We start from the raw sequence: 17,418 nt of genomic DNA on the forward strand, positions 1-17,418 counted from the left end.
GGTAAAGTGAGGTTACATTTAAATTTATTTAATCTAATTGCCTTTGTATTTATGTATTTTAGTATCAAGCAGTGTTTACATTATTTTATACAGCCCCATCAATGTATAATATGCCAATAACAATAGGATTTTTTTTCATGGGAACGGATTATTCATTTTCCTTTTAATTTCTTATTGGAAAAATTTGTTTGGTAAAAGTCCTGTTTGGTATAAGTCCAATGATCTGGAACGGATTAAGGACTTACCAAGGTACCACTGTATTAGTAAATTACTCAGAAAGGAGGTTCTTTTGTCCCCAATAACCTGTCTACTACGTATTCAAAATACACCTACAAAACACTATACTATGTATTCAAAATACACCTACAAAACACTATACGAGGTGATGTACATTTTTTGAATGCAGTGAAATGTTTGATACCTTTTTATTGGAAGAAAGCTACCATACAAAAGATATAGGGTTGGCTTAAAAAAATGCAAAAAATGTATCTGATGGTGGAAACCAGAACCAGGCAATGCAGTTGTGGTGCAGTTAACACTTTTTTAATGCCTGTGTACCACTACCTTAGGGGAGACTCTACGGATAGCTTTTTATACACAGCAGCCCAACAGAGAATGAATGGGAGTGGCAGTGAACGGTAAAGTAGCACTCACTGCTGCCAGATCTGCAAATTCTGGTTCTTTCAGAGTCAGTGCTGTGGTGCATGTGAGGTGCCAAGGATACCCAGCAATCCCAGCATCCCTTGTGCATGCCAGGAATGAATGAACTCCTGTTTGCCTGCTTGAGAGTTATGTAATTTCAGTCCGAACAAACAAGATGGCCAAAGATCATGTACAGGAAGAGAAGAACAAAAAAGTGAGTATCGTGAGTTTAGTTCCGCTTTAATTATTATCTTGAATCGATGTTATTCTTTTCAAATGACACTGATAGTGTACCCTAACTTGTATATTTACTGTGGGGAAAGAAAGTGATTGGTAAAGTGAAAATAACTGATATAATGGGCTAAATATAATGGGCTACAGAGGATACCCTTTCATCAGTGAAGCTGGGTGATTCAGCAAACCTGGAATGGATCTGGTCAGGATTAAAAACACTTGCTAGCACATAGCAAATTACTTCCATTCCAGGTTTGCTGGATCACCCAGCTTCACTGATGAAAGTGTATCCACTCCAGCCTTGGTGAGCCTTAATAAATCAGCACCAATGTGTGTAGTTTAGGTACAGAGTTCTGTTACTTTTTTCTCTTTCAAACATTGCTGTGACATGCTGTAAACTTAGTCAGCTATAAGAATGTATGGTCAGTAATAAGTAAATGTTCTGTTTTGGGTATCCCAAAACCCAAAAAGGTCAGTAAATCCTCAAAAGAAAAACAGAAATTTTTGTTTTTGTCACTGGGGTTTCTATTTACACCCATTTTTATAGTGCAAGATGGTTTATGCAAAGGCTGCCTTATTGGCTTTTGTAAGACTTCTGATTGCAGTTTAAAAGGGATTCATTGAGGTGTGGTTGATTTAGGTCATAAAATGGCTAGAACCGCAAACTTAGAACCTGCAAGGTTTCCTGCAAACCCATGGAGGCAGTAAATCCAAACCTCATTCCCACTGGAGAATTCAAGCTTAGTGTATGTTAAAAAAATGCTTAGGCAAAGGTTAACCTCAATGAAATGATGTCAAAACAATATCTAAAGATGTAGGTAACTAAAATTTGTTGGAAGTATCTACTGTTGTTGCAAAAATTAAAGTTGGCTCAACCTTATCAGAAATTTTAATTCTAGTCCTGTAATACAACTAGGACTTCTAGAATCAAAAATGAACCTCGGTGTTATGCAACATTCTGTGGTCAAATGGTATTATGCTTTTTACTTTGCTTTACATGCTTCAGTCTCATTTCCCTAACATCCCCATGCAGTCTTGTGATTTGCCCTATAAGGTGGGAGTCCTAAGCTCTGACAAGAACAACTTAAAGCAGCACCAATGGAGAAGAAGATAATTATATGCTACTTCGGAGAGGGTACCTTATGCTTTGACTTTTATTGCCTTTTGCTTTAATGATATCATCGTCACTTGCAGCATTATAAAAAAAAAACTTTAATAGTAATAAACAACTCTTGATCATGGTTATATCACAGGTCATTATAACATACATACAAATGTAGACAGCCAATGAAAACATCAATAAAATATTATTGTTTCATATTAGAAGGATTTATTTTTTATCAATGACATAGAAAATGATATTTTTAACAGATTACCAAAAAAAAAAAAAATGACAGATTTTGGATCCTATACTAGATTAATGGGACAAACATATTGAGATGATGGAAATGGAGTAATAGGATATCCAGAATGAAAATAAATTCCTTATAAATCAAACTAGTATAAAATATTACATATTACAAGGATAACCACATAAACAGAGAACCTACAATAGGGAAGAGTACCCATGGTGACAATTGAATCAAGAACCCTATGCCGCTAGCATATATAACAAAGAACGTGATCTTGACCTAATTACCCTTGTAATTATGAGATTGTTTTAGTCCAGAGCAGGCTCTTTTTGATAAATCACTGTACATTATTATTTAAATAAATAGAAGTGCAACTGCACATAAAGAATAAATACAATTAAAAAAACAGAGAGTAACAAAATGCAAATAAATAAATATTACAAATAAATAAAGGAATAAAATATACAATAATTCAACTTTAGAAAGTCCTTTACCTTATAGCGTAGTGGTGCAATCTATTCCCCTTTTATAGTTCAAGTTCATACAGCAAGCGCACATAAATACATAACTATTTACATTTTCTATTGTTTGGAGTGATAGTCTGATATTCTTATTCACTATAGTACCTTTGTATTGGTTTAGAGCATTTGTGATCCATGGGAAAGCGACACATTTCCATCAGGTTTCTTATTTCTAAGAAAAAGCTATTTTGAGCCAGACTGATGAAGAGTCATCCACCAGACCTAAACTTGTCACCGTGCCCATATACCCCAAAACCCTGGAAGAGTAAAATCCATCAGAAGGAGACATTAGTTCTGGTGGATATCTCTGTGCTTAATATGTATCAGCTTGATCAAAAAACTTGAAGAACACAGGAACCCTGGTGGAAATGCTGCTCTTTCTTATTCCCTACTTGGAATCTATTGAGGTTGCAATGGGCCCCATGATTCTGTAACCGCAATAGATGCGGGAAACCATTTATCCACCTTGATTGGAATAAATAAGTTACTATTCAAGAACATATAGGAGACAAAGGATCATTATTCTGCTTCACAGAATGTTTTCCATATTGAATAAATTCCTAATAATTCACTGACAATTGTAAAATGTTACTTATATACATGTTTTTTAATATTTTGCATTTTGGGGTATCCTAAGAGCCTAAGGTGCTTATATAACATTAGGTAAACTGACATACTGCTTGGCTACTGCCAAGCAGCGTGTTTTATGGAGTGGGAGGGTAGTATGCCCTTTATCCATATAAGTTTCTTAAAAGTTCTTTTTAAAGTTCCAACATGGTGGATCACTAAACAATGTCACATGACACTTGTACTGACACCAGATTTTCACCCAAGCAACCAATACATATTGCCACTAGTCATGAAAATCTGTTTTCTGTATGAAGCATTTGTCCACATTAAAGCCCAACTCCAAGACTGGGTTTAAAAAGTATGTCTCTCTGATTTATATTTTTCTCTGTGTCCCCATTGGGGAGATTTTCACTAACTTTCTAGCTTGGTGAGGGAAGACTTAATAAAATGGCAGTTTGTGCCAATTCAGCCAGAAGCCTGTCTTTTAAAAAAATGCTTTGTATTGTAGTAAATTAAATTTGCACATTGGTTAACATCAATACCTGCATGTCTATAGTCAATCGCTTGCAAGTCAAACTGTACACACAAGATTATAAATCACATATGGCATTGCAATCTCTCATTTACAATTATATCTAACTTAGATAAAGTGCTGTATACGTACACCTATAACCTATTTACCTTTATATAAATATTATACGTTTGTATATATTGTTTTTTGTGTCTAGGAAAAAAAAGGAATATGGTTCACCTGACGCAGTAAAGGCAGCTAAACCATAAAACCAATATTTAGCTGTGATTAGTCCAGTATGAAACAAGAAAATTCATAAAATGTCTCCAGTGTATAAGAATTGAACTCAAAATCAATCATGTGTTTTTCTATATTAAAGTTGTTTATGTACTTTGACATTGCATTTGTTTTCAGCTACTATGCTGAGTCTTTCTTGACCTTTGAAGTTTTGACCTGTTTAGTACATTAACTTTAGTTTCCATTGTCTATATATAGCAGTTTGTAATCTATTAAAAATCTTACTTTGGATGTGCATATATTTATAGTTTGCTGCTGTATATGTCCCCTCTTGACATATAAGCTTTTAATGATTATGATTTTTCCCTGAAAATAGTTGAGAAAGAAAGTTGTGAAACGTTGCTTTGCTCAGAAACCAAAGCTAAAAATAATGTTAAATAAATACATGTCTTTGTACAGTGCATGTCTATTTTTCTGAATCCAGACTTGGGCTGAAGATGTTGGATCGATCAATCATACCAAGAGGATCTTCAATGTCTAAGTAGCTTCCTGGCTGTTCGTAGGAATGGTCTACAGCATAGAGAGTCTCCAAGGGTATTGTGCTCTCAAGTGGCATGAATCGTGCCATCTGCCTTCCTGCAGGGTGGCCTCCTCTAAGAGGGGTAAGGGTAAGCGGGGCAGGATATTTCTCTGAGAAATATAAATTATATCCATCTGCTAATGGCACTTCTCTGAAGTTGCAATCATCTTCTTTATAAATTGTCTGCAGAAAAAAAAAAACACAGCCATGAGGGAAGAGTATTAGAGAAAAAGAATACCAATGCCTATAATTTGTATTCTTGCACTTCAAATCTTTCAGCACATATACATTCAAATCTAAATCTTAATGCTTCTGTACAGGTTACAAAAGGTAAAACAAGGTAAACAAATTCAGGTATTACAACAGGAGAAACTGAAATGTATGTATTTATGTATTATATTATTATTATTACACAGTATTTATATAGCGCCATCATATTACGCAGCGCTGCACAAAGTCCAAATTCATGTCACTAACTGTCCCTATGTCACAATCTAATGTCCCCACCATAGTCATATGTATCTGCCTGAAGTTTAGCTTTAATTATGTTTCTCCCTTTAGCAAAACGTAAGTCCTTGGTGAGGCTTAAGGAAATTTATATAAATGAATAAAAAATATTTGCAATAATAGCACTGCTCATAAAAAAACCAGTGCATTTTGTATTATAGACTTGTTGGAGCAAATTTTTTGCTCTCCAAGACCAGAGAAGATCTAGAGAGACTATCATGGAAGAACCTGGAAGATCCAGCAAATTTGGAATAGTCCAGATCTAAACTTTTGCTAAAAGCAAATGATTTTGGAAAATCCATTCCATGTTTGCTGGATTGCTCAGGTTCCCCCATGATATTCTATCTTCTCAGTCGTGAAGAGCTTTGATAAGTCAGGCCGTCTTTCCCAATGTTGCAGGTTATTAAGATAATGCTGAAACCAGTATTGAAACAGCACATAAAAAACATACGATGTAAAGGTCGCCATGACTGTTTTTTTTAATATATTAGACATTACATTTAATTAAAAAAAAACCAAAACAATATATCTAACCTAAATCTATTCAGAACTACTGCATTCCCCCCTCCTAGCTGATCTGGCAGTAGAAAATGTAATTCGACGGGAAGCACTCCCCAACACCCAAGAGCCAACAGGAGCATTGATTAACGTTTATAGTAACACAAAATCTCTGCCTAATAATATAATAAATAGTTAGCAGCACACTCATTGGTTTATATTTACTTGTTTGATTAGACAGAGGTATAATTAGGAAATGTTCTATAAGGCGTGTTATGGGCAGGAGAAGAAGGGTTTGCCAGATATGCAATCAATATAAGAGAGATACCAACCATTACCGGTTCAGGAGATGGATTTTAAAATTTTAAAAACACCTAAGACCTGTGTCTTGTCTTGGTTTACTCATTAGGAATCCTTGTAAGACTATCTGTGATAAAACTTTAAATTTAATACTATATAAAAACTACAAACAATTATTTTATCACTATCAGGGATTTTCAACCTTACACTGGCTCTCCTATAAACTTAGTTGTAACCAAGTCACATGAAAACATGCAATAGTAAGTTGTAAATACACATCTTATACAGTTATTGCTTATGACCTACAATATTATCTGACAATGTCATGGGTTCAACACTTTGAGGGTTGCCGGTTTCTAAGATAATAGAGATTCTCCTTTATCTTAATGCATAAACCAAAGTCAATGACCTCATACTTTTCAAGGCCTAATGATGTTGTATCCTTTATATCAACTGCATCACTACAAAAAACAATGTAGTACTGAAATGTGAGTGCTGTCCTTCACAAAGCCATCTGCACATTTTGTAAATGAACCACTTTGCCAGCTTTATAGAATATTGCTGATGTAATAATACTGCAAAGCCTTACAATTAATCCAATAAATGGGTAATATATATGGAACTTTAAATATTATCAAGTTCCATGGTTCACCTCCTTTATAAAGGATAAAGATGCCAGAAAGAACGGAGTTTGAGTAGTTAAGGAAAGGGTTCGTAATGGTAAAAACAGCAATCTATGACTATCCTTGAAGTGATTACAATATGTTGGTCAGCAGTGAAAGGGAATTTCAGGACGCAAATTGAATTTTATCAGAGGATGACTGAATTTTCATCATTATGGCTGCTATAAAATAAAAAGGTGTGAAATCTTTTTAGCATTTTCCCTACAGGCATTCTGTTTTTCTTTTTAAGTTTTAAGGCGACCAAACCACCCAAGCAGTCATTTTCAGGCAAAAATACACAGCTTTCAGGCATTAAATAAATGTTTCTTGACCTTTTTAACATGGGGGTACCCCTTAAAATAATTTTAGGGACCTCAGGGAACCCCTGCTATAACACTGCATTAAACTACCATTTACCTTTAGATCAAGATGGACAGTGCTAGGTCCCAGGTTCAAATCTCAGCCGAGACACTAACTGCATGGAGTTTGCATGTAGTCTCCCTGTGTACTCCGGTTTCCTCCCACATTCCAAAAACATGCAGTTAAGTTAATTGACTTCCCCCCCAAATTGACCTTAGACTACATTATTGACATACCACTATGGTAGGGACATTAAATTGTGAGCTCTTTTGAGGGACAGTCAGTGACATGACTTTGGACTTTGTACAGCGCATAATATGATGGTGCTATATAAATACTGTGTAATAATAAATAATCAAGTCACTCTGAGTCTGATTTATTAAAGTTCTCCAAGGCTGGAGAGGATAACCTTTCATCAGTGAAGCTGGGTGATCCAGTAAACCTTGAATAGATCTGGTCTGGGATTCAAAACATTTGCCTTGCAAATAGCAAATTACTTTTAAGAAATCCGTTCCAGGTTTGCTGGATCACCCAGTTTCACTGATGAAAGTGCATCCTCACCAGCCTTGGAGAACTTTAATAAATCAGGCCTATTGTGTCTACAGAAATTCTTGGTAATAAGTGGCATTAATTTGCACAGTTATTTGTGTGGGAGAGCAGGTGATTGGGTGTGCAGTAATCACAACTAAGCAGCAATTATTCTTGTGCATCAAACTCCATGCACATCTTCAAGTAGCATAGTCCCATCTGCCTTTTCTTAGAATTATTCAATAAATATTATATGCATTTAAACCCTATGTTACCTTACTTGCATGATTTTGTAATCCAATCTATAAAAAATTATTGCAATTGGCATTGTTTGAATAGTTTCAATGGATTTACCTTGTTCAATGTTACTCTTTAATTTTTGGGGGTCAGATGCCTTTTCTAATAGAATCTACACTTAAAAACACTTAAAATCTACATTTAACAATTCTCTTCCATTTTCTCAGGTTATTAGAATAAAGGAGCAGAATTAATGAATAAAAATGGTAATCTTTAGTGTTGAACTTTACAAAGGTCTTTGAAAGGTAGAATGCTGAGCAGAATAGAGCAGCCAAAAGCAGAGCAGACAAGAGCAGAGCAGACCAAACTAGATAATGAAAGCTAGGCTCCAATGTAAATATTTTAATTTGAAAACCACAATCTTCTACAGTCTTTGCCAAGACATTTTGTTGAATCTACATATCCATGTTTTTGTGCCATATAAGTAACATGGAAATCTATTAAAAAAAAAAAAAACATGCTGAATATTTTAGGAGACACTTACCGATCCATATAAGTGGTGCTTGGAGTCCATGCAAAGGTAGCGAGTGCTTTTCATTCCCCGGATCACCAAGATGCTTGGCTTTACTGCTTTGATTTCCAGCAGGCCTGAAATTGAATAAATAGTTTCATTATTACATATAATACCGGCACAAAAAACATAATGTATAGCAGTAAACTTTTTAACTGTATTCTAATCTAATACATTTTTTGTACTAATGGTAAAAAGTTGTTTAAAACTTCTGTTAAGTTTTATTACATTTTTGTTGTCTGTGTTTCCTTGGACAGATTCATCCTCTGCTGGTGACCATTGTCATTGGAATGCAATGATAAATCCAACAATTAACAGTTACCAACCGAACAAGAAGTGATAGAAAATCTGCCAATGGGGTTACTTGCTTAGGTCACATCTCTCCCCATCGAAATACAGACATCAAGAGACTTATCCATTCCCTACTTTATCTAAAATGTAAAAATTAAAGTATGACTAAACTTTGTCCCGACAATAACAAATAATTATTTTATTTTGCCTATAGTGATCCAGTGTTAAGCTCCATAGAGAGGTCAAATGGACGTCATACTACTGGAGATAGAAACAAGCTTTCATGATTGTTTTCAGTGACAGATAAATGAATGAGTTTTGTACACACAGCACCATTATGTTCAATGGAGAAGATAGGACAAGTGAGCAGCTCACTTCCATAGAAAAGCACAGAGGTTGTTCCCAATTAGTCTTTCAACAATCCACCAGGGTAGATTAATAAATATTTTTGGGTGACTGCTGTACACATGGTTGTGCCTGTCTCAGGTGATAATGATCTGACGTGTGTATGAAGCTTAATGCTGATAAATTGATAAACGCTGAACCTGTTGGGCTATTAATATGGTAATTGTTAATAGCAAAGCGGTTATAAAATGGGGCTGTCATCTCCATCATTGCTCCACTACTTGGGTGGATCAGTTAGGACAAACATGCCAGTCAGAAGTCTTAATTTCACTGAGTTTTTTGTTAATGGTCAGCAACTTCTCAAAAAAGATGTCAGTTCCAAAAATTTGCGGCTTTAAAAATCTAGTTGGCAGTGGAAGCTTTCATATTGCTGCTCTGAGATTTTCTCTACCAAGGACGTGACAAACTGTGCTAAAACATGTTACATCATTCAGTCAATGAACCTTTGCAAGGTCAAGTACTTTGTTCATTTAAAGAAAGTTTATCACCTAGGAAAAAGCCTAAGTGGAAATTACATATGGTAGTTTTGCTTACAAGGTTTTTAAATCAAGGAAATAAAATATTGAATCTTGCTATCGTCTTGTTCTTTAATGAGCACCTGTAATGCATTATGTAATGTCTCATGATGCAATGCTGTAGGAGTGCTGATAATGATAATGTAGTAAAAACTGTCATAAAGGCAATTGTTGTATATAAAGTACACAGAGGGGTCATTCATATAGATAACCAGTGACCTTCAAAGGTTTTTAGTCTTTTATTTCTACATTTGCTGGTTTCTTTTTAGCTTAATCAGCACATTTTAAATATTCAGGGGACTGTTCATCATGCAGTCTTCAATGCATTAAAAGTTAGATTGCAAATAATAGAAAAATGTAATTATTTTATATATTATTTTTATAATGAGTCCACTATAGCAGCAGGTCAAGTGCAAATCCAAAAGGGCAGTAGAAAGCAGCAAATCAGAAAGTCACTGATTCTATTGGTGTAGAAAAAATAACTGGCTAATGGAACAGAAGAAAGTAGCCTAAAATACATAGACCTTCACACATGGGATAATCTCCAAGCTGTGAGTGGTGTTTCCTTTCCTTTTTTAAACTTTGTTAATGTATTACAGGCTTTTTTTGGCACTGATAAGGGCTACAACTGAGAGCTTAATTCACAGAAAAATGTTAATACCACGAATGCAGTGTCATCGTGAGCAACAGAAATCTGAAACCAAACCGACATTATAGCTGTTTTTTTATTATAAAGTGCCAGCCAACCCTATAGCTGATATACAGTTATAGGTGGATACTAATGAATTAAATCATACATTCACTTCTTGTATCAAGCAGACACTCCAGCAGCAAGAGCTGCAACTTTCTCCCATCACCTCAACAACTTATTCTTTATGGTTATATTTGCTGTTTTTAAAAATATTCAACAGAGAGAAAACCAATCATAATGGTCATGGCAGGTGGACATTGAAAGTCAAGTGGACCTTGGGGAAACCAGATCTGCATTTACCCAAACTAAATGTTATTATAACCAGAACAAGTGATAAAAAATCCTTTTATAATGCAAAAATTGCGGATAGCCAAGCAACTATAAATCACGGGATCCCCCTCCCTACCCTACATTAACAGGGGCAGCCACAATTACCACCCTACCCCTTTACAGATCAGCTCATCCATGGTGGATGAAATGTACATTACCCCCCACCACCACCACCCGTTCCAGTGTCAGGTCTTCCTCTTTTTTGCCTCTGCCCGCTCTGGTATACCTTTATCCAAAGCCACGTTATTTCAAGCACCATGCAAAAAGACACTGATGCAGAATTAAAGTGAGTGACAGTGAGCAGAAGAGAATGTTCCATGGCTGGGAGAGGTCAAATAGTTTTAATCCACTGCTGCACCTCTCCACATTGGAAAACAAGAGGAGCAAAAGTTCTGCAGGAGCACTTGGCAAAGGAAGGCTAAGGAATTAGAGTCCTCCTGGCCCTGGTTCGCCCGTGGTCAAAGGGTGGCTCCCCCAGTGTCTACAAAAAACCTGATGCAGAAATCCAACCTTTCCTTACCCTATCCAAAGTTATAAGTAAAAAAAGGATTAGCTAGAGTTCCACTAAAACCTTTTCAAATTGGTAAAATATTTCTTTAGTTTGTAACACGTGTATCTGCTAAACTACAAAAACTACAGAAAGTATTCTATCCTGGTACGACAAAGTAGTAAAATTTCCTAGGTATGTAACTTTTTTTCTGATATTGAAATATCAGTAATGTCAGTAATGATGTGCAGTAACCAAACAGCAGCTTTCAAGATTTTACCTTTCAAAGGAGAAGAAAGATCAACAGATTGGTTGCAATGGAATACTACACTAAAGCCTTATTAAAGACGAGCCAGATGGTAATAATACGTAAGAAATAAAATAATTCTATATAAAAACAATAATAATAATTATGATAAAAGTTAAATAACAGTATACTTACTGTATAGGTTTTTTTCCTGGGTTCCACTGACTTCTCCTTCTGGAGTGATCTGAAGATGAAGGTGTGTGTGCTCATTATCTGCATAGAGATGTCTCAGCCGTACCTGGTCCGAATATCCTAAAACAGGATTATTATCTCTTAGAGGACTGGCTAGCACCCTACTAGAACTACCTATCGCCAAAGCCAACAGACACAGTTGTGCCACTGCAGACTTTTGGGTAAAAATATCAGGCTGTCTTCTTAGCATCTTTGTGCGGTGAAATTGCAATAAAAAGTTTTGTTGTAAAAAAAGAATTGTTTCCCAGAAAAAAAAAATAATAGATAAATAGTACAAAATCAATTCAGCAATAAAATATTTTATTCCAGTTATAAAAATAAGTGTATTATTTTATCATTTAAAAAATAAATAAAAATTCTAGAAAAAGTAAGCACCTATCTAGTAGTAGAAGCTCCTGTGCTCAGAGGCTACCTAGTTCTTAGTTCAGACTCACGTTTCTAATGACAAAATGAAGAAGAGGAGACGAATTTATACTCTTTGGTCTTTAACCCTTAACACCACTGATTTTCTCTGAGTAATAACTTTTTTTTTTGCCCCCCCCCCTTCCCCATCCTAGATCTGAGTCATTAGGCATGTGAATCTATTCATTTTAAGTAGAACGTGCTATTTACTTTCTTCCTAGCTGGGGGAAGGACAATACTGTAAACATTTTTTCATGTTTCCGACCAGAGATTACCAGGTCTGGGGTTACAAAATGATGCAACAAGAGAGTGATATAAACTGCCTTGTGTGTGTTTGGGGAGAAGGAGAGGAGGAGGAGGCATAGGTATTTCTCCATTTAACCCCTTTCAATTCAGCATAACTCATAATGTCACTATAAAAACAAAAAAAAAGTTGCATTAACAGTATTATTTTATTTATTTTCTGGAATAGTGCAGAGATAAGAAACTATAGGTAATAGTAGTGGTGTGAAAGCTGATCAGTAATTCTAAAAGTTACTTTTACTTTAAAATTCTGTCTACCAAAATTAATTTTGAAAGAAACATTTCTATTTATGTACTCTGCATGAAAAGTGTTCTAAACTGTTCCTAGATTGTAAGCTCTTTGGGACAGGGTCCTCTCCTCCTGTATCCGTCTGTCATTTGCAACCCCTATTTAATGTACAGCACTGCGTAATATGTTGGCACTATATAAATCCTCTTTATTATTATTAATAATTTTATTATTATTAACATTATTAATAATAATAATAATAATAATAATAATAATAACAACTGTACTAGACATAAATCACTCCTTAAACTAAGCACAAAGTTATGGTGCAGAAGAAAAAGAGTCAGACCAAGTAATTGATTGTTTATCAAAGAAGGTGAAAAATAGAATGAATGAACACAGAATACCTAAATTCACCTTATAATTAACCTTTCACAGGAAGTATATTTCAGCAGCTGACCTGCACAGAATGCTGCTTGTTATGTTATATCTCAGTAGGTCAGTCTATGTAGCTTGTGAAATCAGACTACCAGTGAGTAAAAAAATAATAAAGTGCAACTAAAATTCCACTTTTATTATAGTTGATCAGGCAAGGTATTATTGCAAAAAGGGACAGGCGATGTCCCCTCTTCTATAATCATTTTTACTTTGCAAGGACAGAACTAGCTCCTGCTCAAGGATAACGTCACCCTGGCCAAAGATTCCAAAAAGAAAGGAAGAAGATGGCAGCACCTAACAAAAAGGGGTCAGATGAATATGGTAAAGTTTAGTTCTGCTAAAAATGCCACAGTGGATAAGTTTGACAGTCAGACAACTGGTATGTTCAGGTTGAGAACAAAGGAAACCTACATATTTCTTGCATCATAATTTTTGCGTATAATGCCCCCCTGTGCAGATTTAGGCCCTGATTTAATAAAGTTCTCAAAGGATGGAGAGAATACACTTTCCTCTGTGAAGCTGGGTGATCCAGCAAACCAGGAATAGATCTGGTCCAGGATTGAAAACATTTGCTAACAAATAGCTCATGACTGTAAGAAAATGCATTCCAGGTTTGCTGGATTACTCAGCTTCAGAGATGAAAGTGTATTCTCTCCAGCCTTGGAGAACTTTAATAAATCAAGGCCAGAGTGTTAAAGCCTGCTTCTAGCTTTTGCTGAAAACCTTTAAAGGCAGCAAAAACTAGTTTTTATAACAGTTGGGCTATTTACTTTGGTTAAAAAAGTGGCTTTCAGACTGCTGTAGCAACTGTAGCCTGGATATGGCATTGGGCATGTGTACCATATTGTAATTAAAAAATACAATTACAATATTGAATGGAAAGAAGCAAAGCTATATGCTTCCAATAAGAATTTTAATACACTTTGGATTTTTTTCAATTTGTTCAGCTCATAATAAAAACATAAACAGGAAATATATTAAAATAGCGTATAAAATAAACATATATCTATAATATAATAAAAATAGGTCTATTGCAATAACAATGTAAAAAATCATTTAGGCAGGTACCTAAGTCATAGAATTACAGCCAAGTTAACCAAAGCACAGTCATGTTGTTAAACATAGCATGGACATCAATGATTTCTAGTAAATAAGTTAAATTGTATCCTAAATAACTATGTCAATTAGGAATTTAAAACCTAGATTACAAAAATAATAAAACAATATGAATGTAGATATAAGCAAAACAATGATCATTTTAAAATAATTGATCTTTTTTTTTTCAAGACTTGTTAGTAATTATCATAAACTCCAAAAAATGTTATCATTGGGGTCCTTGATAAAAAGTTGGTTGACAAACAAGTTGCATTTTCCTATTTATTTTTTTGCTTGTCTTATCTAAAACAGCAGTGTCAACAATAGGCATAGCAGCTGCCGTGGAGCCTTGGTTTGGAGGGGGCTTCCTCAGGAGGACTGCTGTGGCATTTTAAACAGAAAATCTGTATGCATGTGATAAAACACATATCTAGCATTATATTATTAAGGTTTGAGATTGTTCTTGAAATTGAACCTTCTCCCTTTGTGACGCTCTAACTATCAATGGTTATGTGGCATAACTATCAGTCCTTATGCTGAAGAATGTTTCTTCAGCTATAAACTTGCAGATCTTTGCAGTTCTACCCTTCCAATTTGTTTTTTAATGACTACCATATCACCATTTTTTTACACTTGCCTCCTGGTAAAGTTGAAGCAGTGGCTTTGCACAGAGACCCACTAACTAACATAGCCATTCAGTGAAAGGGCAATAAAATGTTTAAAGGTTCATTGAACTGACTAGGCTCTAGAATATCATATACAAGAAATGATAAAGGAAAAAGAGGCATTTTATGGTGTGCAAATTAATTCATATTTACTTCAAATTGGTATGATACATAAATGCCAAGGCATACCATGAAATAAGTAGACATTGTATTGCAAAAAGATATGCTATTAAGGCTAGCTTATAAACAATTTTTGGTATACAGATATAGTCGTGAACTGAACTAGTTTATTCAATCTTATATTTGGTGATCACATAAAAAGTACATTCTTCTCAACCCGACGCGTTTCGCTGATTGGCTTGCACAATATTTTGCATATAAGGTTATGTCTTGGGGTTTAACTAGTTGAAAGAATATAAGGGAAAAGCTCAAGCTTCTCCTTCTCTCCCTAATTTGTACTACTAAACTCTAGATTAGTCTTTACCCCCTTTGATAAAAGTGAACCTGAACTGTAAAGCTTGGTCAGCTTAAAGTATCAGTGTACTCAGAGGTAGGCAGGCTGGAGGCATTAATGCTATTGAACATTTACCTTAACTTATATTGTCAGCAAAATCTTGAATGAAAGTGAATCAAGGCTTCTGCAGAACATGTAATCTAATGTGTTGGATTTAAGGTAAAGGACCCAGATTCAGAATAACTGAGAGTTTATCAACCCTAGGACTGGTATAAGTTTATTTCTCCTAGGCTGACCCTCAGCCTGAAAAATCTATTACATTAGATGCAACTTTGCATTTTAGTTTGTTAAGGTATATGGTATATAAGGTATAAAATGCCTGAATTTAGATTTTGTTTTTCAGTCTGTTACATTCAGAAAGCGAAAATATTCCAAATAATTCCCAACACAAATTTATGTTACTGCAGGTTGTTTCCTTGTGTCTGTATATGCAGAACATATTACAATTCTTGAACATCCATGCAAACAAAACATTTAGATGGCATTTTCAGCAGTTGGACAAGAGAAGGAGGTATTCCTCCACAACGCTATTCAGATGACTTATTTAGCTTAGATGCTTTTGTTTAGGTTATTGTTCACAGTACTACATTAAAACATAACTAAAATCCTCGAGAACCATACTCACATTCTCCACCTGCTGGCTGCAAAAAGGTAATTTTGACTTTTTTCAATGCAATATTTTATTTACTTTGTTCAGGAGTTTTCTTTACGTCCCTTTAATCAGGTAAAGATAACATTTTGACATACATAGTTACATACCATATATACTTGAATATAAACCAGACATACATTCTCCACCTGCTGGCTGCAAAAGGATTATTATGAAATTTTGCAATGTAATGTTATATTTACCTCACTAAAAGGTAATACAAAATACTCCTAAACATAGTAACATACATACTATATATATACCTAAACATTACCCAATCAGAATATAAACTTTATAACTTTAAAGTTAAAAACGTTTACCTGAAAAAACAGGTTTATTCTCAAATCATTGGCACAAAATGGGACCAACACTGCTAATATTAAAAACAGTGATAACTTTTATTCACATCATTTTATTTAATATTAAATAAATAAAAATAAAAATTACATAAGTTATATTACAGGTGACAATGACCAGGGCTGCGTAAGAGGTAAATGTGCTGGGGTGAAATTGAAGTGTGCCATTGACATATAAAAAGAAATAAAGTTACATCTTTTATCTGAGACAATAAGTTAAATTAAAAAAATAAAGAGGGCCTCACACTTTTCTTTTAACCAGACCTTTTAAAAAGCTTGGGACCTTCTTGGGACAGAAGATGGGGGCAAATATGTATGTCCCCCCTCCTATCAATAAAAGGATCTCTGGAAACAAAGATGGGGCAAAAATTCTCTTGCCTCCACCCTCCCCAGAACATGACCCTAGTGCTATGGAGGTCTTCGGGGGGGAACTGAAGCTCACTTTTAATAAGCTTCCAGAAAAAGCTGTATTTATAAAACAGGGAATCTGACATTCCCACAAATAGTTTAATAAGCCCAATATTAAAAAAACAAAAAACAAAATGGACACTCTTGGAGCATGTGGGGCTTCTCTCTTCTCCAGATGCAACAGAGTTTGAATGCCTGGAATACTCTTTGTGTTATATACTCAAGTAACCTACCTAAGAGTGTTTCCTGATTGGAACCTACACTTGTCATATTTACAAATGCTATATCAGACGCACAGCTACCCCTGCAGAAACGCGTTGGGTTCGGCTTTCTCCGGCTTTGCGTCACCTCGCTATTATACTGTTCATGTGTTTGCAAATGAATACTGAACTTTCTACATTTATGACGTAGGTTACCTTTGTCTAGTACAAAAAGAATGGCAAGTTTCCCACTCTGCGCCATCTAAATTGGTATTATGTACATTTTGCACCACTATGATTATGTATTCTATGAGTGTTATCACTGAATACAACTAGCACTATTGCCTATAAATGAAAACATGTGTCTATTTTGTTTTTTGGTTCTGTATAATCGGGGTTGGCACAATCCCTGGGAAAGGGATATTGTATGATCAATATGTTCATCACCTTTACTAAGAAGCTCTCCACTGCTATACTAATTTTTTCTTTGGTTCCTAAGCCCAATAATAAATAAAAAAATACATCTTTATTTTTTTATAATATTCCTTTTGCATGGCTTTGGGCCAGATGTCATGAGATGACCTATTCGGACACCAGCTACACTTGTCGGGAAAGTTACCGTATTTTTCGG

At 35.0% G+C, this 17,418-nt stretch overlaps 1 protein-coding gene across 1 annotated transcript; it reads right to left on the minus strand.

Annotated features, from left to right (window-relative positions):
- Positions 1–2,263: 2,263 nt before the first annotated feature.
- FGF21 (fibroblast growth factor 21) lies at positions 2,264–11,718 on the minus strand. Its single transcript, XM_072426812.1, has 3 exons — positions 11,472–11,718; positions 8,284–8,387; positions 2,264–4,830 (listed from the first exon to the last, which is right to left on the minus strand). Exons 1-3 carry the CDS (start codon positions 11,716–11,718, stop codon positions 4,534–4,536), a joined length of 648 nt encoding a protein of 215 aa, XP_072282913.1. The 3' UTR covers positions 2,264–4,533.
- Positions 11,719–17,418: the final 5,700 nt, after the last annotated feature.

This window comes from Pyxicephalus adspersus, chromosome 11 (assembly GCF_032062135.1).
Source record: "Pyxicephalus adspersus chromosome 11, UCB_Pads_2.0, whole genome shotgun sequence".
Taxonomy (NCBI): Eukaryota; Metazoa; Chordata; class Amphibia; order Anura; family Pyxicephalidae; genus Pyxicephalus; species Pyxicephalus adspersus.

What these genes read in the sequence shown, in the direction of transcription:
- FGF21 (XM_072426812.1), bottom strand. Translation starts at nt 11,718, where the DNA reads ATGCTAAGAAGACAGCCTGATATTTTTACCCAAAAGTCTGCAGTGGCA. An exon ending in CCAGGAAAAAAACCTATACA is followed by an intron (nt 8,388 to 11,471) that starts GTAAGTATACTG and finishes ATTCAATTTCAG; the next exon opens with GCCTGCTGGAAATCAAAGCA. An exon ending in AGCACCACTTATATGGATCG is followed by an intron (nt 4,831 to 8,283) that starts GTAAGTGTCTCC and finishes TTTTTTCTGCAG; the next exon opens with ACAATTTATAAAGAAGATGA.